The sequence below is a fragment of the Anolis sagrei genome, chromosome 4, assembly GCF_037176765.1.
Source record: "Anolis sagrei isolate rAnoSag1 chromosome 4, rAnoSag1.mat, whole genome shotgun sequence".
In the NCBI taxonomy this organism is placed as follows: Eukaryota; Metazoa; Chordata; class Lepidosauria; order Squamata; family Dactyloidae; genus Anolis; species Anolis sagrei.
The window spans coordinates 126757237-126781675 of NC_090024.1; the positions used below are offsets into that span (position 1 = coordinate 126757237).

The window sequence follows — 24439 nt, forward strand, 5'->3', positions numbered from 1 at the left end:
CCATAACTTTCCATAACTTTAGGTAAAAGACTTTCTTAGCTCTGAGGCCTATTAATCTTTTAACTGGGAATAGTGGGAACTGGTGCTGGCGCCTTTGCATTCAGCTACAGCTTTACTTTTATAGCTTTGCATTACACCAAAACTCTAAGGTCGATTAGGTTCTATAAGTGAGTAAACATCTGGGCATGATCTGTTTCAATATTTCAGTAGAGCAGTGGTTCTCAACCTAGGGTCTTGGCCTTCAACTCCCAGAAATCCTAACAGCTGGTAAACTGGCTGGGATTTCTGGGAGTTGTAGGCCAAAAACATCTGGGGACCCCAGGTTGAGAACCTCTGCAGTAGAGGCTTTTAAAATGAATGAAACTTCTCAAAAATGTGCATAACAAATGAAAAATTCTCAATAGTTCTCGTATTTTCATAGATTTTCATAATTTCAAGGTGTAGTCATAGAAGTGACATGACCTTCAGGAATATATCCAACATTAATAGCACATTTGTGTCTCTACAAGATGGTTCAATTGATGATAAGTCAACTACTGATGAAGGGACACAATCTACATACTATCTACAGGCCAACTAAGAAAATCCAACAAATGCTACGTTCAGCAAAGGACAAGAGGGATCCTCTCACCTCTGCAGGAGTCTACCGTATACCATGCAGCTGTGGACAAGTCTACATAGGGACCACCAAAAGCAGCACCTACACACGAGTCAAGGAACATGAGAGGCACTGCAGTCTAATTCAACAGAGAAGTCAGCCATAGCAGAGCATGTGATGAACCAACCTGGACACAGCATATTATTTGAGAACACAGAAATGCTGGACCACTCTAACAACCACCATGTCAGACTATACAAAGAAGCCATTGAAATCCACAAGCATGTGGACAATTTCAGCAGAAAGAAGGAAACTATAAAAATAAACAAAATATGGCTACCAGTATTTAAAAAACTCTAAAATCATGACAGTAAATAAAGAGTAACACTCAAAAAACAGAGGAAACAGAGGAAACAATCAGGGCCAGCTAACATCTCTCAACAAAGGATTCCCCCAGGCTGGAAGCAGCTAGGCTTTGAAGCTACAAGGCCATTCAGTGCTAATTAAGGTAGCCAATTGCAACATTTACCCCCACAAACAAGAGTTCTTTCTCTCCCACTGGACATTCCATAGATATATAAACCTCACTTGCCTGGTTTCCAACAAACCTCACTCTCTCTGAGGATGCCTGCCATAGATGTGGGCTAAACATCAGAAGAGAATGCTTCTGGAACATGGCCATACAGCCCGGAAAACTCACAGCAACCCAACTACTACTACTTAACTGCACAATAAACAATAGTTGAGTTAAACACTATCACCTGTATGCATCTGCAAGACTTGTACATCGAAGCCAAAGATGTAATAAAAATCACACACATTCACAGAAGGTAAGATGCAAGACACAGGGGGAAGTTCTGATGGTTCATGTAAAAAGTTAGATTAAGTCATGACGGAGTACTGTGTAGTTGCAGCGATTACCCATGATATCTAAATGTATTCTCACAAAATGAGAAGGTCATGTTCAGAACTTATTTCTAAATAAGGTTATGCTCAAAACTTATTTCTTCGCTCCCAACATTTCGGAAAAAACTCAAGACATGGCTTTTCGAGGAAGCATTTGCAAACATTGAGTAACGGACATAGGAAAACGGAATAACTATATGATGGGACTGGACAATGTTTTAATGAGGATTTATTGACTTATGTTTTATTGCTGTTGTTATTATTTTATTCATGTTAACGTTTTTAAAAATTGTATTTGTGTTTTTGTGGCATTGAATTTTGCCTTGTAAACCGCCTCGCGTCGCTGGAAGACTGAGAGGGGTGGTATACAAATGCATCAAATAAATAAATAAAATATCTCAAAGTATCTTATGGGCCACTGATAGAATGAACTTGATGGACTAGATGGATAGTACTCTGATCCAACAAATCTGCTTTTATATTTCTCAACAGACATAAATAGTGAATAATTTATCCACTTTTAAATTAGCTTAAAGTTTAACAAAAAAAGAGGCTATAAACCAATGGTTCTCAACCTGGGGTCCCCAGATATTTTTGGCCTTCAACTCCCAGAAATCCTAAAAGTTGGTAAACTGGCTGGGATTTCTGGGAGTTGTAGGCCAAAAACATCTGGGGACCCCAGGTTGAGAACCACTGCTATAAACCGTTGCCAGCTACTTAACTGTTTTATTTGTACACAAGTTCCATTTCTGGAGTTGCCATATTTGAGAAGATGAATGATTCTTATTCTAATGGTTCCTCTGGGATTTTGATGATGACAACAATGATGATGGAATTTTATATATCAGCATAGTACCCTCCATGTAACTGATACTTTACAATGAAAAGTCTAGTCACAAAGATATGTGCTTTATATAATATAACAGCTGAAAATAGAACTTTCTCAGATGAGTGAGTTGGTTATATTCCAGCAGGCTAGCACGTGTAGATATCAACAAACTAAAGAGAGTGATCAAATAATTAAGATACGCAGTTGTGGCAGCAATGGAACACATATTTCACTATCATACCTATCACTTCAATTCTTATCTATTTAAATAGAACCATTTTATAATGAAATCACATTTGACAGTCATGTTTCATGACATGATACTTCTAACTATATTCCTTTAGCTATTTCAAGCCAAAACAAGCCATCTAAATAAGTCTCTTCTAACAGTAAGTTTGAAAGAAGCACTACAAGCCTACCGTACCAAGAAATGACAGAAGGCTTCGCTCATCTTCTGTGCCGCTATCCAGCCACTCAGCTGAATCTCCAGGAGAGAGGAGACTCATTCTCCAGCCAGAAAACTTTTCCATCCAGGAGACAATGGCTGAACAAATGAGGGAAGACAGCGCAGGAAAGTGCAGATGGTCCTGGGAGTCCAGTACTTAAGTAATTCACCGGACTGACCAAAATGTAACTGAAAAACAGAAGGGCAACCTGGCCTGACTCCGACCTCCCTTAGCTGACAGATCTCATGGAGGAAGAGAGCAGCGATAGGAGCTGGGGAGACAATTTGGTGCCAGTTTCTCAGCTCCAGCAGCAAAAAGAAGCAGAGAGCAGTGATAACCTACAGCATAAGGTGGCAAAATTGCACTTGGAAATACAAAGGCACAGCAAGACAAAAGAACCCAGTCCCCACGCAGGAAGATCAGCAAGCCACGCAGCACAATAAAGTATAACATGTGACTGTCTTCCTTGGGCAAGGGGTGTGGATGGATAGGAGGAGTAAAATAAAAAATTCAGTTATTTTCCAGTCTTTGAAAGAAAGGTTAAAGAGCATTTAAAGCCCTGTTAAGCACCAGAGAGAATGGCACTGCCACAGTTCCTTTCCCGCTCCAGCGATTATTACAATAGCATCCCAGATTCTCTTACAAGGCATTTCCTCATGCAATGGCAGGTTGATCAATCTGTGAATAGGAAGAGCCCCTCCCCTCCCAGCCTTCCCTCCCGCCTGCATGGCGGCTGCATTGATCGACAATAATGGAATCTGTTTCTGACTGCCAACAGCAGCATTAAGGATATTAGAACATCTCCTCTTCATCAGCATGAGACGCAGCTGACGCGAGCCCAACCCAACTTCAGCCTCCTCAGTTAATAGGAGCCTCTCTCACCCTTTGGGGAGGACAAAGAAAAGGGGTCAGGAGAAATCAGCCCTGTTAGGAAGAATCAAAGAAGGCATAGCTACCAAAAGAGTCCGTTTAATTGACAAAAGAGGGAAACACAACAAGTCTGTCCAGTCTAATGAGCGTGTGCTTGCTCTGCAGCTGTGCAATGGGGGCTTAATCCGTCCCCTCGCAAGGCCGGGGTAGGAGGCCGATGGGTTTAGAATATATATATTTTATATGACCTAAAGGGTCACTTCACAAGTCTGTGCAAATGAAAGCAAGGATGAGCCCTGACAAATGAGGAACGCTTGGGCCTCACAAATCAAAAACGTCTTTGTCCTCAGGGACCAGGGCTGATGCTCTGAGGGGGGAATGAACCTGCTCTTTTTAAAGGAACAGGGCCTCATTTTACCATTTTAAAGCAGATGTACATTAAGAGAGAATGTGCGTGTGCATGTGGAGGGACAAATCCCTTTCTCTGGATGCTATGCTACCATCAGCCCCAATTAAAGATTGCTTTTTGGCAGCAAAATAGGTAGGAGAAGCAAAGCAGACCAATTTAATAGCAGGGAATTAAAAAACAAAACAAAAATGAGGATCAGCAAAGCAAAGAGTTAGATTAAAGCAGCAAATAGCAGGGCAGGGGAGATGGCATCAATTCCCAGCAGCGGAAAACTTCCAATTACTTCAACATCCTGCAGCCCATAACATTTGTGTACGGGGTTGAAATTTTCAAAAACCATCATCTTGGGTAGATTCTATGCAAACTCAACATTTAATGAGAAGAAGGGAGCATTGCTGAAGTGCGAATGCCACGGCTGAACTGAGGCTTAGTTAGAGGCTCTCTGGGGGCCCTTCCACACACCCTTATATCCCAGAATATCAAGGCAGAAAATCCCACAATATCTGCTTTGAAGTGGGTTATCTGAGTCCACACTCAGATAATGTGGGATTTGATATTCTGAGATATAGGGCTGTATGCAGGCTTCACCCCCCCCCCCCCCCGAAATTCTCATGGTGGTTCGCGAGAAGGCCTTACTGGTGCATTATTTAAACTGTTATGTTTATTCATATCATGATCTGATCACCATACTCAATATATCCCATATGCATGGGGGTATTGCGGTAACGATACAAAAGGTTTGCTAGGGCAGACCCTCTTTCACTCAGACTTAGCCCCCTCTGAAACAAACTCAGCCCCCCCCCCCCCCCCCCCCCGAATTGAAATCCTGGCTACGGGCCTGGCTGTATGGAAGGGCCCTAGCTCAGAGGAAACAGTTCTGATAGTGAAGTCATCAATGAAGTTTCTTTGCCTTGAGTCTTCCTGGAATTCTGGACAGTACTGTCCAAGTCAGTGGTTCTCAACCTGGGGTCCCCAGATGTTTTTGGCCTAGAACTCCCAGAAATCCCAGCCAGTTTACCAGCTGTTAGGATTTCTGGGAGTTGAAGGCCAAAAACATCTGGGGACCCCAGGTTGAGAACCACTGGTCCAAGTACATTTCTCACCATTTGAGGCAGAAATAACTGAATTCATGAGGCTGTTAGTGTCAGTTCAAATGTAGATTAAATCAACACAATTGAAAATCTTGATTGAATTGACTATAGTACTTGATGATCAACCAAGTGTTGATCTACTGGAGCTAATAATGGATTGAAACCTACTGGGTATCTACGAGAGTTGAATAAAAAGTAATGCCTCCACCTTCGTAACTCCTCAACAGATGGCAGTACTGGCATGCGGCAGGCACTGGCTTGTTCAGTAGACTCTCCTCTACAGTTCCATTTTGGTGGGAAGCCTTAGCATTCAACGGTTGTATTGTTAAAGTGCGAAGTAAGGAACCCTGTGTTGACGGTCAGTCAATGCGACTTAAGCAATGTGCAGTCATTGAATTCTTGACAGCAGAAGGTGTCACCTCAACATCTTTAAACTTACTCGCCCAACAACGCACAGTACTCACAATACAATCACCATAAACAGCTTGCATTATCTGATGAATCTCCTTTGGGGTGACACCTTCTGCTGTCAGAATTCAATGACTGCACGTTGCTTAAGTCGTACTGACCAACCGTCTGTGCAGGGTTCCATACCTCACACTTTAACAACACAACTCTTTGATGCTAAGGCTTCCCGCCAAAATGGAACTGTAGAGGAGAGTCTACCAAACAAGCCAGTACCTGCCGCATGCCAGTACTGCCATCTGTTGAGGAGTTACGAAGGTGGAGGCATTACTTTTCATTCAACCCTCGTAGTATAAAGAAGCAAGACCTAACCCCCCCCCCCCCCCCCGCCACCTAAAATTGATTCTCCTCCTCTCAATCCTTTCTAGTTTTTGATACATTTTGAAGTAGGAGACAGTTTTCTTTGCTTTTCAGTAAGCAAGCTGGATCAATTTTCAAAGGCAGCTTGTTTTCTCTTAAAGAAGCACACATTTTATTGCGAGCTATAAAAATAGTTTGTTTATAAACGCTTTCAGACAGAGATCGTATATTTAATAGGAAGGACGTCCCTCACTCTCATCACAGCTTAACAGAAGACTCAACTAAACAACTAAACTGTGCCAACACAATTGTTTGGGGACACTGTCTAATAAATGTCCCTTTAAACAGTTTCAGCCAGGATTGCCTAAAACAGCCTTTCAAGTCAATGAAGGGAGAAAGTGTTCATAGCACTATAAATTTCTTTTTGCCTCCTAACTACAGGAGTCAATTCTGCCCCTCCCAGCATCCTGTACCATTGGATATGCTGTCCTAGGGTAAGAAATGCGCTTTTCCCACACTTGCTTCATTCATTTCAGTACCTGAAGTGGGACAGGGACTTTCTCACAATATAGATGCAGTTATCTCACACTAGGTCCTGCCTGCAAATTCTGAAGACCAAAATCACAAATATACAAGAATCATAGAATCATAGAATCACAGAGTTGGAAGAGACCTCATTGGCCATCCAGTCCAACCCCCTGCCAAGAAGCAGGAAAATTGCATTCAAAGCACCCCCAAGAGATGGCCATACAGACTCTGTTTAAAAGCTTCCAAAGAAGGAGCCTCTACCACATTCTGGGACAGAGAGTTCCATTGCTGAACAACTCTCACAGCCAGGAAGTTTTTCCTAATGTTCAGATGGAATCTCCTTTCTTGTAGTTTGAAGCCATTGTTCCGCATCCTAGTCTACAAGGAAGCAGAAAACAAGCTTGCTCCCTCCTCTCTAAGAAATCTACAGTAAGCTATAGGGGGCTATTTTTTAAAAACTGAGGGTGCATCTACACTTGTAGAAATAATGTAGTTTGACGGCACTTTAAGTGCCATGGCTCAATGTTATGAAGTCTAGAGATTTGCAATTTGGTGAAACACCAGCACTCTTTGGCAAAGAAGGTGAAAAACCTTATTAAACTACAGCTCCCATGATTCAATCATATCCAGCCATGGCAGTACTTCTTGACAGATAAAGCTACAGACCTTGTTTTTTCTTCAGGTTTTAAAATTTATTCTTAAAGAAATTATACATAACCATAATTACCATGCTTCCCCCCCCCCTTTTCATTCTCTTCTCCCTCCCCACACCCACCCCTCTCTCTTCCCTGTTGACAAGGTAATCCTTTTGTTTCCTGTTACATGATCCTTCTTTCTATTCTATCCAATTTTTTCTTCCAACCTTCAACATATGGTTTAACAACCTGTAACCATCTCTTAAATGAGAGTCCATATTTCTTTAATTTTCTTGTTTGTCTGACCATGGTTTTTTTTTTTTTGCTTCTTATAAGGTCCATAATATCCAGTTATATTTGGTCCCATACATATTCATACCATTTTTCACGTCTCTATTTCTTTTTATCTTTCCATCTCCAAGTTATTACTGCATGTGCTGCTCTAAACAACAACATCATTAATTCTTGGTCTTGGGCCTTAATTCTTCTATCACCATTATATCCCTATTAACAAAATTTGCATATTTATATCAAATTTTATTTTAGTATGTAATTCTACCTGGTTTAGGACTTGATTCCAGAATTCTTGTATCTCTTCAAATTCCACCATAGATGTAAGCTACAGACCTTGTATAACTACAAGTCCCATGATTCCATAGCACTGAGCCATTGCCATTAAACTGGCGTCAAACTGCCTTAATTCTACAAACATGCACTTCATGTTGCTTTGCTGTGTTGCATTTTGCCTGGAAGACAGTTGTTAGACCCCTTTCCCTGCACCTTTTTCTCAGTCTAACTTACTCATCACAAATTGTTACTGGCACCAAAGGGTAAAAGTATAAGGACAACAGAGGTGCCTTCAATTCCAAGGCAGATACTCAAGCAAGAGTCTAACTCCTTTTGGCCTTGCACTACTTTTTGAATGTGCCCTCTAGGAAAATAAAATAGCAACACCAGTAAAAAATGTTGCAACATTCAACGAGGGATCTTCCACATCAGTTCAATTCTGAATCGGGGTTAAACTTCATAGAACCTTAAATTCCAATATATTTTTAGCAGTGGGCAACATATGAACATACTAGTTTATTATTTTATCTTTTTAAAAGGAAGCAGAAGAGGGCAAATGTAACATATGCCCAAATGGAAGAAGAATGTATAAAAACAAAATGCATAAGATGAAAACCTCAAAAATCTCCAACATGTTCTAAGTTTCGTGGACTGAACAAGCAGTTTTACAAGCCTTCTTTGCCTAAGAATGCTGATGCCTCACAAAACTACAATTCCCAGGATTCCATAGCATTCTGCCACGGCAATAAAAGTGGTGTCAAGCTGCATTAATTCTTCAGTAGAAATGCACCCTATTACTGGGCGCTCACTGTGCTAAGAGTCTCCCATTAATAGTGCTCCTGGGGACTGGTATGATGCATTGTTCTCCATATAAAAGAAAAGTATAGACTCCACAAAAGATTACCATGTCAAAGAGAAGAGCTCTATCCTAAGCTTTCCTAGGAAGCTGCAGTTCTGAAAAGACGAACTGCAAGCAGCAACACCTTCACTTACCATATGAATAGCTATATGACAATTTGCCATACACCAATAAGATTTACCCCTAGGGAAACAGATATCATTTTTTGTAAACTGATTGAAAATGGGCTCTTCCTAACTCACAACTAACCATGTGTATGAAATTATTTGCACCAATATGGACAAGTAGCCTTTTTGTAGGCTACTACCCTTTGATCTATATATCTGCCTTTTGTGTTTTTGTGCCTTCAAGTTAGCTGTCTATTAATAGTGACTTATAAATTCCATAGGTTTTCATAGGCAAGGTTTCTCTCCTTTGAACTACAGCTGAAAGCCTCTGCCATTTATTGATGGTTTCCTATCCAACTATTAACCAGGACTGACTCTGTTTAGCTTCCAAGATTCTGATATCTTTAGAGCAGGGGTCCTCAAACTATGGCCCGCCGGATACGGCCCTCCAAGGTCATTTACCCGGCTCTCGCTCAGGATTAACCTATGCCTGAAAGGACTTGAAAGCACACAACAACAGCAACAACAACAACAACAACAATCCTATCTCATCAGCCAAAAGCAGGCCCACACTTCCTATTTAAATATTAATAAGTTTAAATTTGTTTAAATTGTTCTTCATTTTAATTATTGTATTGTTTTAGAGTGTTTTTGCACTACAAATAAGATATGTGCAGTGTGCATAGGAATTCATTCTTTTTTTTTTCCAGATTATAATCTGGCCCTCCAACAGTTTGAGGAACTGTGACCTGGCCCTCTGTTTAAAAAGTTTGAGGACCCTTGCTTTAGAGTATGTATGCATCACAAACATAATAAATGACTACTGCTTGATCTCAGCGAAGTCAGAAGGAAAATTATGATGTACATATTTTAGCAAATAGCATTCACTTCATCATTTAGGAAGATGTTTTCGAGATCAGTCACCTTTTAAAGAAACACTTTTTTTCCCAACAGGAATGTATTTAGCCTCATGGTTCTTGAATTCTTTTTATTTTTATGTTAATTCTTAATTTTTTGTTTGTATATTTATTCTTGAGAAAATGCTAGCAAACTAGCCATTTAAAATATCTCACGCATTTATTACAGGGACACACTTAGAGACATTAATAGTATTAAGATTTTAAAGCTGGGGTTTTCATGCATGCAAAGGTTACTCACTTTGTATCTTGTTTGACTATTATAAAACAAATATTTCAGAGAGAAGAAAAGCAAGAAAATTTTGAAAAAATGGTAACCCTCTTTAGATGCCTAAAGACTCACCTTGAGCATTATTCTTGCTTTATACATGTGACAGAAAATTCTTCAATCCAGAGATTATGCAAAATACGAAATGACCTTTTCTCAGTCATAAATGGCTGTGAAAGGAAGCCAGCCAAAGCAGCTTTATATTTCTTAAGGTGTGTGTGGTTTTGTGTGTGTGTGTGTATGGGGGGGGGGGGGATTGCATAGAGGATCTTGACAGTTTTCATGCACCATGGAAATAATTTGAAATAAGTGAGGGAATATGATTCAAAACCTCTCCTTAAAGTAACTAATGCTCTTGCTCCCAAATGCTAAATCTTTTGTTTCTACCCAAATATATAACACATCTTATCCCCAAATATGAATAATGTGTACCATGTATGTCTGTACACACACATAAAAACACCAATTTCATGAATCATTGGATATGCTTGTGTCTGCCTATTTGTTAGGGAAGTGCTGTCACTTCATACATTTACAGCCTTGAAATCAGGGAAGCTAAGCAGCTTTTGCTACCTTATGGATTCAGAAGTCACATTACATTTTCACCAAAGTTTGGGGATGAGCATTTAAAAAGCAGTCTGGTAATCTGGTCATTCATAATGTATGCAAATGTTGCCCTTTCAACTATAGAGAGATGGTAAAAAACCCGAAGTGTGCTAAATGTGCTATGCATTAAGGACTTAAGAACCGGATACATGAATATGACTCAGAACAGTTCAAGCGGGTCTTCATTGACTAGCCTTACATAGCAATCACTCCTTTCATAGCAGTATGTGTAATCAATACTGGGACCTCATTGAAGGCATTCTTATTAAAATGTTTGAAGCTAATTGAGTGGAGGGAAGTGTGCATGTAGTGCATTTGGAACTGCCTGCTTCCTCCTCTTTGCTGTTGGTTAAAATACCCATAATAAGCTAAGCTTGTTGAATAAATCAGGTGCTCTCTGCCTTAAGGTGATGTCAGCGACCGACGCTGCTCCACCCTTCTCGTCCTTGCCTGCTCCTTTCTGGTGGTAAGGAAATCGCAAGCTTGCTGGAACCAGCTGAGTGCTAAGCTCCTCCTTGGAGATGCTGGACTGGCCCAGTTGCAATGATCAACAAGGCACAGGCTATGCCATGATTAGTGTCCTAAAGCATTGCAGCCTCAAAATAAAATCATGACCAAATGCCTTGTCTGCCTTAATGCCATCCACCAAAATGACATCATCAGCCATGAGGTATCAGCATCATAATACGGGGTGAGGAGAGCACTCACTTGTGCAATTACTCTTGAACAAATTGTCCTACTAACATTAGAATTAAATTAATTCACTTCCATGTCAGCCAGAAAAATATCCCTGTAAGAACTAGCCATTATTTTATTGTGTCAATCAATGGGGACTTTTGACCATGAAATGCTACCGCAGCCTTTTCCCCAGTCTCTGTTTCTGCATCTGTGCAAAGACCGGGGTACAGCGGTAAGAGATGGGGAGGCACCTCATTTTTTGTACAAACACAATTGGCTCCCGAACTGTCAGACTACTCATTACAAGGGGCACTTGGTTGTAACTCCATGCTGAGCATTTGTCTGGACTAATAGCTAGATTTGCATCAGTGCAAAGTCACCTTGGGAAGGTTGTGCATCTTGATTGAGCCAGTCAAATCAGATATACTTTTTAGTATGACACAGTGCAATAAGAGAATATTTTGACTGAATTCCTCACTCACCTTTTACCTAGTATGTGAAAGGTTCCCTCACTGCCCCGCGTGTGGACTTCTGAGTGGTTGCAGGAAATGCAGTTGCGCTTGGGTTACTGTTCCAAAAAAATTACTAGAGATCAGCACTCTTAAGAATGTTTGAGGGGGAATTCAGCAAGTGGGCAGTTTTAAAGCGTCCAAAACAGAGGAAGCAGCTGAGAGATTTCATTGCTTCTGAGGATCTTATAGGAGAATTTCTTCAACTCTGGATTCTAGAAGAGACAAGTGGATATTTCATAGTGTTTTCTGAATCAGTTTTTCTTCTTCCTGAGGAGGTGTCCCAAAAGCACTCTTTCAACTAGTCTTGTTCAGCAAGAAACAAGTTCAGGAGGAGGCGGTGGCAGAGAAGAAATACAGGGAGTGCCTTTATGTCATAACAGAAACTCCCATGGCTAATGAAGGACCAGCATTGTTAAAACTATGAAGAGAATCCACCCATAATGTTGTTCAAAACAACAAAAGTAGCATTATGTTGCCTGGTAGTGAGGGAGGCCTTTAAAGTCTGCACTGTGATTACATAGCCCAAGGTAAAAATCATTTGCCAAGAAGCCACATGACCAGCTTCAAAAGTACTGGCAAGGAAAATACACCATCACACAAGGAAAGAGATCTCCCACATTCTCTGACCCCCCTCTACACGGCCATAAATTCCAGATTATCAAATCAGATAATCCACATTATCAGGTCAGTAGCCAGGATTTTGATTCGGGGGGGGGGGGGGGTGAGTTTGATTCGGGGGGGGGGGGCTGAGTCTGAGTGAAAGAGGGTCTACCCTAGCAAACCTTTGTATCGTTACCCCAATACCCCCATGCATATGGGATATATTGAGTATGGTGGTCAGATCATGATATGAATAAACATAACAGTTTAAATAATGCACCAGTAAGGCCTTCTCCCAGACCATCATAAGAATTTGGGGAGGGGGGGGGCTGAAGCCCCTGAAGCCCCCCCCCCCCCCCTCCGGCTACATGCCTGCACATTATCATCTTTGAACTGGATTATGAGTCTACACTGACACATAATCCAGTTCAAAGCAAGTAATGTGGAAGGGGTCTCAGTCTTCTCTCTCTGTCTCCACTTCTCTATCAATGTTCCCATCTCTCCCTCACTTGTAACCCCCCCCCCCCCAGACTCTTCCTGTGCTCCCCACTAAGTAAAAACAACATTCTGCGTCCATTAATCTTTACAGGGCTGTTCTGGAAGGGTGGGAGGTGGCAACATTTTTCAAATAAAAATGCATTTCCTATTCTGCAAATTTAGGGGCTCCCTTGTGCATGCTAATTTTTTCATCTTGTTTCTCAGCAGCCTGAGAAACAAGGTTAGCAAATTAGCAAGTTCAAGAAGTTGCTATCATAGCCCAGTTCCCCGATCTTTGTGCACCATTTTGAGTGGTGGAGTTCACTCAAGGTGGATACAAAACCACCTTGAGGATACAAAACCATCATAACTCAACACCTGTGTCTATTTTAGTACTGATCATATGTATTTCTGTGTAAACCTAAGTTGTTAGGTCAGTTTTATGGAAGATTGTTTAAAAATGAAATAAGCACATTTCAAACTGAAAATGCAAACTATATGCAAAAGGTAGCTACATTCAAATCTAGATACCACTCTGGTGTGTAGAAAAATGGAATTTCAACAGCTGCGGGTTTAGTCGATTCTGAATGGCATGCTACAGTTGTTGATATCTCTTCTGTGTGCTTACTAAAAGTAAAGCTCTACTTTTCTGTTTCATGTATTGCCACTCTTAATTACACACATCAATATTACAAGAGTTGATTTTCCAATAGCTCTAGTTCTTACTCCTTTCACTGCTGTTGTTGCTATGATGTGCTTTCAAGTCAATACTGCTTATGGCAACCCTATCATATCTTGGCAAGATATTTTCAGAGGAGGTTTGCTGCCTTCTTCAGAGGTGGCGGATGTAATATGCTCAAGGTCACCAAGTTTCTGAGTTGACAGTCGAGCGCTGATCTCCTGACATCTTGGTCTCACACTCAAACCACTATATCATGCTGGCTTCTGTTAGTATTTTATGGTTGTGGAAATACAGATACTAGTTAAATTTACTGTTGAAAAATCAACAACAGCTCTTTTTTTTTTTACATGGCTTTTGAGAAAGGGATTATATTTTATTTTCTACAAGTTCCATTTCAAAAATCTTATCCCTGGGACAAAGAGAGTATTTTATAACACAATGCACCAAGAAAACAAACTAAAACATCAATTATAAAATGTGGTATAATGGCTTTCATCTGTTAAACCCCTACTTTAGATATCCCAACCAAGCAGATACGAGTTTACTCCACATCAAGATGTTGCTTCTAACCTATCATAAAATCCATTATACTGATCACTGAGATATTAACTGACAATAATTATTCCTAAGTACACATAACTTAATTTACTGCAAACTTTTTACAAGTTTATTCCTCCTTTGCTCACATCTCTTTCTCAACTGTAAACCCTGGAGGGCAGGGAACGATTTTCTCATTCCATGTTAAGACATGGCAATTTGTTCTAGATCACAAACTAGATCATTAGACTACTAAGGTGCAAAGTAAGTAAGGTGTGAAAAAGCCTTCCTAAGAAGGTGGCAATGGTGGAGGGGACATGAGCTAGTTTTCATGTATGCTCTGAGTAATTAAGGAGACTCATTGAACTGCTATTTCCTAATGTGTAGTTGTAGTAGGAATGCTGCATCCACTCAATATAATTATATTGATGTGTTGTATTTTGGGATAAAGACCATTCCTTTCCTTGTTCTCCTCATGGAACTTCATTGGCCATGGCCCTTCCTTCTCTTTGATACCTACAGGAGAACTATACATTCATTATTTGTTTTGTCTCAAGTATCTTGGGTATGGGACACTTAGGTGTTTCCTGAACTTGGGAGGCCATACCGGAGAACCTCTGGCCTATTGGAGGAGGCTGGAATTTATGGCCCTCTACTACAATACACCTGCAGTTAGAAAAACAGGGGAAACGATTAACTATAAAGAAGGAGTCATTGCCTTATTCAGTGACAACACCCAGCCACACCTCACATGGACATGTCTACATGGTGGACCTGTTTAGCAGGAACACACTTTTGCCAGATGGATGTGAGACCTATGATTGTTGTTGTTTATATAATATCATTATGTACTGAATTTTAAAAGCAATAAACAATAATGCCTGCCTCAAGGAATATTTAATCAAAATGTGTCATGGTGGCAATTTCTGATACAATAACAGGAAGACGTAACTGAGTGTATACAAGTGAAGAATGTGCCTTGTGTTGCATGTATATTGGCTTCACACATGTATATAGGCTTCCAAAAATCTGGAGGACCATAGTAATTGTAGTGGAAGTTCCAGATATATAGTGCAGGAAAGGAAAACAGGCAATGCATAACTATTGAAACCAGCCATCCAAGATTCATTGGGAAAAGAGATGAATATAGATGGAGGACAAGGCCACGGATGACTTTGGTGGTGAAGCTGAAATGTTTATATTTAATAGTGGTGCTAAAATAATCATAACAACAGCAATACTGAGTCTGAATACTCCTAACAACAACCACATCACCATCATAAGTGATGAGATACAGCGGTATATAAGCAAAGTAAATAATAAATAAATAAATAAATGGAAAACATTATTTAAGGACATAATTAAGGTGTGTAAAGTTGTGGGGGGTCTTTGAGAGTCATTAAACAGGAACGAACTCTGAATAGCATAGTTTTATCCCCTGAACACTTCCTTATTTTCCTGCTATTAAGAAGATATCAAGCATTCAATAAGGTATACATTAAGTTTTCAAAATCATGGAAGGAAATGTACTTGTTCCAGAGAACAGCACCAATTTGAAAAACCATATTGCTATTGCTTTTTTTGGAAAGCTGCAATTAGTGCTAGACTTTTGGAATGAAACAAGCTCTCTCTCTTTGTAGTCTGAAACACATTGGGAAAATGTATTTGACAGTGTTACTATGTTAAGTTACTGGCCTTGACAGTCAAAAAATGTTAAGACATTGAATATTTAAGTTTCAATTAAAGACCTGTGAGTTTCTGATACTGATTTCATTTCTTAATTTTCACAAAAAGATGAAGACTTCATCTGATAGTCACACCACAGTTGACTGTATATATTTTGAACACAACCGCACACTTTTGTATAAAAATCTAGCTTTTTATTGTTACATCTGAGTCTCTATAAGATTTTGCATTGGAATGCTATTTAATTGTCCTGCAACAATTAAATACATGTCCCATCCTGAGACGCTGTCTATAAATATAATAAATAATAAGTAAAATACCTGTGCTGGTTTGGGGGATGGGGACCTGTTACTATACTTTTCCTGTTTGTACCTCCCTCATTCAGTTTTTAGGTATGGTATAATGTACAAAGCTTACTGGAAGTAAGTCTTATTGAACTTAAAGATTTATTAGTAAACACGCAAGCATATGTCTGGGTTGTGTCACTTGACACTGAAAGTTGGTGCCAGGCAGCAAACACATAGAAAGGAAATTATGTAGCATGTTCTAATCTAGCAGACCAAAGTATGTTACTGTGAACACACAACCTTCTCCATAACTTTATTTCAGGGGTTTCCTTTGTTTCTGAAACACTGACACGTTTGCTTCAGCACAATTTAACTCAACACAAGGAGTACCAATTTTCCCTTCCAAGAATCCAGAATATTAAGAAAACAACCCCAACTTTTGAAAAACGGCAGTCTACTCTAACACCTTCCTTAAGATAAGAAACACACTGCTAGAAGAGAAACAGCTGCTTCGCACAAAGCAGGCAATAGATTAAAGCACTTATTTTTACAAATAAGAAACTGAACAAAAGAAACCAAATGTTCACCAGGTTGTTACACACATTTTCATGCACAGAACCCCATTCCTCTTAGTCTGTAGCTATCCAGATTCATACATCTTGCAGCACTTGCTGAAAAAGACCTTACCTGAAGCCTGCATGCTGGGATCTTGCCAGTACCCCAGTCATGGTCCTGCCAGCAGCTCCAGCCCAAGTGCGCCACACTTCCACCAGCCGCTCTCCTTTTTTATGTCCTCTGCCTTGGAATGCAGAAAAGCCAGCACAAAAAACTGGGGCCAAGCCTCTCTATTCAGTTCATTGGCTTGGGGCAGTTAAACAATAGCTGCCCTTTCTCGTGCTCCTTCTTTCTCTTTCAATGCACGGGAGTGTGCTGGATTCCCCAGCATACGAACAGAAGCAAACTAACAGGGACAGATGTCTCCTTTTCCTCTCTCAAAAGGGGTGTGTGCATATTAAGAGCAGGAGGCGGATTCATGCAGCCAAAACATGAGCTCAACTAATGAAAAAGCAACTTGCTTGAAACTGCCGCGCCATGAGTCATTTAACACCGTGTTTTTCTAAGCCACCACTGCAACCCATCAAATCTGAACGAAATGAGTGAGTACCAAAACAAGAAACACCAGGCATTGTTAACAGAAAGAAACTCAGTGACAAAAAGTTCCAGTGAAACTGAACTATTTCCATTTGTACACTTTCTCAGCAACTTATAGAAACAAATAACTCTCAAAAAGTAGCTGGAACATAAAGTCATTAACTACCTTGTTTTCAGGTTTTAAGCTGGAGCATTCTGAGGCAATCCGACAGCAAAGTGTTCATTCTCCCACTACCTCCCCCACTCCAAAATACATAATTTCTATGCATATTACAAAACACTTCCCAGTCTTTTGCTTCTGAGGCACAGCTTTAAAGACATGGTATCACTACACAAAGCAGAGGAAAATCACATTTAAAAACAACAAATTCAAAGTTTTTATCCTAACCTGCCCATCCAGAGCTGCAGAGAACAGACACAAGGTATTGTGCGAGGCTAAAGGTGAGAATATTCTTTGCCCAATCCTATAATTAAGAATGATGATCTGGAGACAAAATGATTCTGTGCTCTTCCTCCACCCTCCCTGGAGCTTCTGTGTTTTTCAAAGCTTGGATAACATTCCTATGCTCTTCCTTCCAATTCACCGGATCACGCATACACTTCTTCTCTGGGCTGATTCTCCCATTTAGTTCCCTTGTGAGTGCTTGTGTGCATGTGTGTCCACTCCGCCCCCACCCCTTAAGCTTCTGCTCTTTTACTTATTATGCAACAGCTCTCATGCCCTCAGATTCTCCCCTCCCCTCCCCTGCTTAGAAGGAGGAATAGCAGCTTTGATGATCCTGCCTTCTGCTTCTGCTCACAAGGGAGCTCTGAAAGGGAGCCTTGGGACAGGTCTTGGGATGCCAAGTATATGCTTGTACCAAGCTAACTAGGCAAACAAATTCAAAGTTATTCTCCCCTCCTCCAAGAATTCAGTATGTCAGAACTAAAATCAACCCTAAGTTTTCACTTCATGTTGAAATGATATATAACTTTGCAAACTAGTGAAAGCTGTTGTTCCGGCTCCCAAAGCAGATTCACTCTCAAGATGAGAGTGAGCTTCTAAAGTTTGGAATCCAAGGACCTTATCAGACAGCAGTATTGAGAAGCATCTTTAAGTTAAGTAAAGAGAGGAACTGGGAGCTGACCATACTTCCCAGTCCTCCCTCGCACATTTTCATTCATTCTTTTCTCATCAGACTTCCTCGTAGGCACCCACTATCTTCCTCATCACACACAGGCAATAAGTCTCCACCTCAGCTTTTTCTCTTCATGCAAATCTGCCAGACTCCCTTTCCATGGGATGCAATAGTTCTGCATCTAAACCCATTGGAGCCTTGAGACAGGGATGCTGTTTTAAAGCATTGTTTTCTATGGGAGCCAATTGTTCTGCATCAAAGCCCATCGGACTCTTGAGACAGGAAAGCTGTTTTAATACACTGCTTTCCATAGGAAGGATTAATCAAGCATTTCTATAGACAGGAATGACAGCTCTCTGTTAAGTACAATATTATATTTGAAGCAAACCAGCAAAACATGCAGAGTTATAATATCAAATAAAAAATAACAATACTTCAGCAGAAGCTTACTTTATTATAGCTTCATAGTGGAAACTCAGAAATCAGACATCAGACCCTAAACAAAAACCTTCAACCAAATCCAAGACCTAGACCAAGACCTAAAGACTGCAGGCAGATGCAAACCATTATAACAGCAGCAATGAGATCCACCTGCACCCAATTGACCAAACCCAAACCACAAGCATTTCAGCAATTAAAGGCACAAACTTACTTACACAAATATAACCAAATACATACAATGAACAATATAATTTTGCACATTTTACAATACTTCTAACACTCCTCCACAAAATTATATTAGTTCATATTTATACATTCATAAATTCAATTTTTCACAAAACTGGTTATGTTTTTCACAAGTAAGAGGTTTCGTCAAAATATCTGCAACATTTTCAACTGAAGGAACATAATTGAGAACAATTCTTTTGTCCTTAACAAATTGTTGCACATTTGAATATCTAACATTAATGTATCTAGACTTCGTTTTCATATTTTGACTTTTACCCAAAGCGATGCAGGTTTGAGAATCAACATAAACTTGTATTGGCAATTCTAAATCAATGTTCAGACTTTTAATCAAAGATTCTAGCCATTCTGCTGATGTCAAAGCATCAGACAACGCTGAGAATTCAGCTTCTCCAGTACTTAATGCCACAATGTTCTGTTTTCTGCTCTTCCAGCACACTGGTGTATTTGCGTATTTTATTACAAATCCAGTAACAGATTTATTTTCCTTTAGATTTGCGAAAGAACTATCGCAATGTATTTCTAAAGACTTTTTGTCATCTGGACAAATTCTGAAAACTTTTTCAGCAGTTTGTTTTAAATATCTCAGAACTCTTTTTACTCCAGCCCAGTCTGTATGTGAGGGATTTTGAATCCTTTGACTTAGGATACCAACAGAAAAAGAAATGTCAGGCCTTGTGTTGTTTGCAATGTACAATAAAGAGCCAATAACTGAACGATAAATGAAATTGTTATCAAACATTTCTCCATCTACATGTTGTAAAAACTGAAGAGCCATGGGTGTATTAACAGTGTTTGCATTTTCCATTCTGGTTCTTCTCAAAAGATCATAAATCTTGTCAGTTTGGTTTAATTCAAAACCACTTTCATTTCTGGCAATATTTATGCCAAGATATCTATTAACATCTCCAAGATTTTTGATTTTCAATACTTTGCTCAAATTCTGAAATACTTCCTGAATTTGTTCCTCAGATCCAATACATAACACATCATCCACATAAATTACAATAAACATTTGTGTGTCTCCACTTCCTTTTGAGTACAAACAAGGATCAAAACTATTGGCAACAAAATTCAACTTTGTCAACACTTTGTCTAAATGTAGGTTCCAATTACGTGCACTTTGTTTAAGACCATAAAGACTTTTCTTAAGAAGATAAGTCCCTTCAGGAAGGTCAGATTCAAAACCTGGGATAGCAGATATATAAACTTTCTCCTCCAAGTCTGCATGAAGATACGCAGTATTCACATCAAAATGTTTGACTTTTAAATTCCTATTACTGGCAATTGCAAGGGTTATTTTTAGTGCTTCCCCAGACACTGTGGGGCTAAATATCTCATTAAAATTTTCTCCATATATCTGTTCAAAACCTCTAGCAACTAACCTGGCTTTGTACAAAAAACCACCATCCTTTGTTTGTTTACGTCTATAAACCCAACGACAACTTAGAACCTTTACATTGTCAACTGTTTTAGACTTCTCCATGACTTGCAAATCTTTCAAAGAATCAAATTCACTTTGCATTGCTTTTAACCAAAGATTTCTCTCAGTCTCATCTCTTTTCAACATCTCTTTATAACTTTGAGGTTCAGACCAGTCATGTTCTTGTATTTTCACAACTTCACAATGGTATCTCTTTGGAGGAATACCCTTAGTTGTCCTAGAACTGCGCCTAGGAATGGTCCTAGTACTATCTCCTCCATCAGTCTCATCAGTTTCTGAATTACTAGAGCTAGTACTTTCTGAACTAGAAGATTCAGCTTCAGCTTTTCTCTTCTGAGGTTCTGTCCTTTTAATTACAGGACTACTGCCTTGTAACTGACTAGAAACAGATTCTTGCTTCACTTGCACTTGTGTTCCAAACTGTGTATCTTGAGATGTGCTTGGTTGTATATTTTGCTGTGCAGTCTGTTGTGAAACTGATTGCACTTGTGTAGCAGGCCGCTGTGAAACTTGCTGTGTAGTTGGCTGTGTGGTTAGTGGTGTGTGCATTTGAGTAGTATTGAAAGGCAGAAACACTTCCTTATTTGAATGAATCCTTTCCCAACCACTGTGTTGTTGGAACTTCACATTTTTAGAAACTAACACCCTATTATTACCACACCAAAATCTCCAACCTTTTGACTCAGAAGCAGGGCCTAGATATTTCAATTTCTTCCAAATAGAATCCTTTTTATGTCTTTGTTGAGAAGGAATTAAGACATATGAGTCACTTCCAAAAACTCTGATTGAACTCAAATCAGGAGTTTTTCCAAAAAACAACACATAAGGAATACTATTGACACTTTTGCAAAAAGAACGATTGAGCACAAAAGTGGCGTTTGCCACGGCTTCAGCCCACAATCCATCAGATAAACTAGCATCTCTTAACATTTTTCTAGCCACAACCTTTACAACACCTATCCACCTTTCTGCAACCCCATTTTCACTGGGTGAGTAAGGATTTGTTAACCTGTGAACTATGCCAAACTTTTCAAGCAAATTTTGCATTTGTTTGGACATAAACTCAGCACCACGATCACTCTGAAAAGCTTGTACTGGGTACTCAGGAAACTGTGTTTGCATTAGCTTCAGCCAAGCAGAAATTTTTTGAAAAACTTCACCTTTAGTTCTTAGAAAGAAGGTGAACTTCAACCGTGAAAAATCATCTACCAAAATCAAAAAATATTTTGACCCGCCTACAGAAGTAGGATGAGGACCAGATACATCAATATGGACAAGCTCTAAGACCCTTTTTGAAACTCTAGCACTGTATTTTGCTATAGGAGCTTTCTTAAGATTTTCTGCTGCACAAATTTCACAATCTAGAAAATTCTTACATCCTTGAATAGGAATCTCACACAACTCAGCTGTCTGTCTTAGATACTGCCATGACAAATGACCCATTTTCCTGTGAAATTCATGAATACATTTGTCGTGTAATGGCCTGGGATTATCAGGTATCTGCTTAATGCAAGCAGACACATTTGTAGCAGACTTTAAAACAAAAAATCCCTTTTCTTGTCTCAGTTGCACTTCATTACCTTGAAGATCAATTAGCATAGACTTTTCTTTCTTTAAAGACACCTCAAAACCTTCATCCAAAAGTTTGTTGACACTGAGAATATTATACATAATTTCTGGTACATAGTACACATTCTCAAGAGTACATTTCAGACTGTCAATATAAAGATCACCACAAGAAAATACTTTAACTTTTCTATCATCTGCCAAAGAAATAAAGTTTATATCAGAGTCTCTCACATTTGTCAACAGTTCTATAGTTTTTACCAAATGCTGAGAACAGCCTGAGTCAATAATGAAAGAGTTCATTGTATCCTTCTTAGAGGTCACCAGGAAAGCATGCTGTAAGTCCTTTGAAGAACTAGGTCTCTCCACTTGCTTGTTTCTCCGTTGTCCTGGATTCTGTTTGCAATTCTTAGCATAATGCCCTTTCTTTTTACATTTAAAGCACACAATTTGTGACTTTGGCTTAGCAACACAAGCAGTGTCATTAGAAGCAGTCCCAAAACTTGAACTCTTCTGCATAGGAGCAAAACTTCTCAATTTGCGTTGAGCTTCAAATTCCATAATTACCTTTGAGCCACTTGATTGTCGTTGAAACATATCTTTAAACAGATTCCACGCAGTTTGTGCATGAGGAATATTATGAAGGTGAACCAACAAAGAATCTGACACAGACAACTGAAGAAGCGCCAAAGCTCTTTCATCTTTTTGTTGATCCGCAGGAGTTAGTTGAGCTGGCAAATTCTCAATTATGTCCCATAAATTCTGGGAAACAAGATAAGCTTTAAATCTGATGCTCCAACTGAGCCAGTTACTATCAGATAGTTTATCAAAAGGGAGTGAACCAACTTGAAGAGGCGGCAAAGCCATTTTGGTATTTCACTTTAAAGTCCCAAAGTTCCAGAAACAAATACTTACTGCACCAAAAAAGAAAGGACCCCCAGTATACCCGGGTTTCAGCCCAGCCAATTTATATTCACTTCTTCAAGTAAAATTGGCTTCTAGCAGTCCAATATCTTTCAAAACTTTGCAGTAATTCTCTGGAATTCAAACACAGGGTCTGACTCACAAACTGTTTGCTTCTTCTTTTGGCTTCAGAAACATTTGCTGAAAAAACCTTTTGTGCAAGGCAAGACAGGAAAGCAACATAGTTGGCCCTTGCTGCTCAGGCACGTAGAAGGCAAATTCTCCAACATAGCAAGCCATAAATCTTCTTGATTTCTCTGAAGGCAAATCTTCCAAGGTTTAGTGTTCAGCAGCAAGCTATCACTTTAAACCTCGCTGCTCACCAAAGCAGCCAGGAGCAGAAGACTCAAAAATGCCTTCAAAAAACTTCTTAATGTTCCACCACATATTTCAAAAAACAAACATCACCTCAGACACATGGATTATGCAGCGTATCTGGGCCCATAACCTGTCAGCAGAGTTATAATATCAAATAAAAAATAACAATACTTCAGCAGAAGCTTACTTTATTATAGCTTCATAGTGGAAACTCAGAAATCAGACATCAGACCCTAAACAAAAACCTTCAACCAAATCCAAGACCTAGACCAAGACCTAAAGACTGCAGGCAGATGCAAACCATTATAACAGCAGCAATGAGATCCACCTGCACCCAATTGACCAAACCCAAACCACAAGCATTTCAGCAATTAAAGGCACAAACTTACTTACACAAATATAACCAAATACATACAATGAACAATATAATTTTGCACATTTTACAATACTTCTAACAAACTGAAATGTACCCCATCCACAAAAAACACTGCCCCATCTCCTTTCAAACCTTCCCAGCCGCCAATGGGAAAGCCACTGGTAATCATAATGTAAAATAGTACAATCTGGTTTAAATTGCTCTCTAGGTCCTACTCGCTTCATTAAAATTTTGACATTCAGTGTTAGCAATGCTGCAAAACAAACAAACAAACAATTTATTTATTTATTTATTTGCTTCATTTGTATACCGCTCTTCTCAGCTCTCAGGCGACTCAGAGTTTCAACAACACAATTTCAACACAACCAACACAAACAGTTTCAACAACACAATACAAAATCATTAATCAATTAAAACTAGTATCAATTAATTAACACCAAAATATCAATACAACAGTACAGCACTATAACAATCCATCACGTCTCATCAATAGAATCAGCATCCGAACTCATTGTCTATTATTTCATTCCAATAATCAATCAATTGCACTGCTTAGTTGAAAGCCTGTTCGAAAAGCCAGGTCTTCACACTCTTCCGGAATGCCAATAGAGAGGGGGCCGATCTGATGTCTGTAGGGAGGGCGTTCCACAGCCGAGGGGCCACCACTGAGAAGGCCCTGTCTCTCGTCCCCGCCAAACAAACAAAAAATAACAACAACCCCAAAATACCAAATCCATTTTGAAAAGTGTTATCTTTCATTGTCCAACAAAAACTCACAAAATAAACCACACAAGCTTTTGAAGCCTCACTGGCTTCTTCATTGGGCAAAATATGTTAAAAACCACATAAGGCCACTGGTATGATCTTTTCTGTAAGACCAATGCTGATAGATCACAGGCCTATATTTTCTATCAAATGTTGTTTCTATTGTTCTGCAATAATCACTGGTTTGATT

The 24439-nt window shown here is 39.5% G+C and overlaps 1 protein-coding gene across 8 annotated transcripts in view; it reads right to left on the reverse strand.

The window, feature by feature from the left end:
* Window positions 1-24439, reverse strand: part of RASAL2 (RAS protein activator like 2) — a 298400-nt gene that overhangs the window by 116718 nt on the left and 157243 nt on the right. The window contains exon 1 of one of the 8 annotated variants that reach the window (XM_060774425.2): window positions 17401-17650. The exons of 4 other annotated variants lie outside the window; for them this stretch is intronic. Coding sequence is in view for 2 of the 4 variants with exons in the window: in XM_060774421.2 (XP_060630404.2) it covers window positions 2758-2863 (106 nt within the window). In the remaining 2 variants the exon portion in view is untranslated. Of the gene's footprint in view, window positions 1-2757; window positions 3471-11561; window positions 11781-16547; window positions 16845-17400; window positions 17651-24439 lie in introns of those variants that run through there. 3 more of the 8 variants (XM_060774423.2, XM_060774426.2, XM_060774421.2) reach the window with 3 other exon arrangements.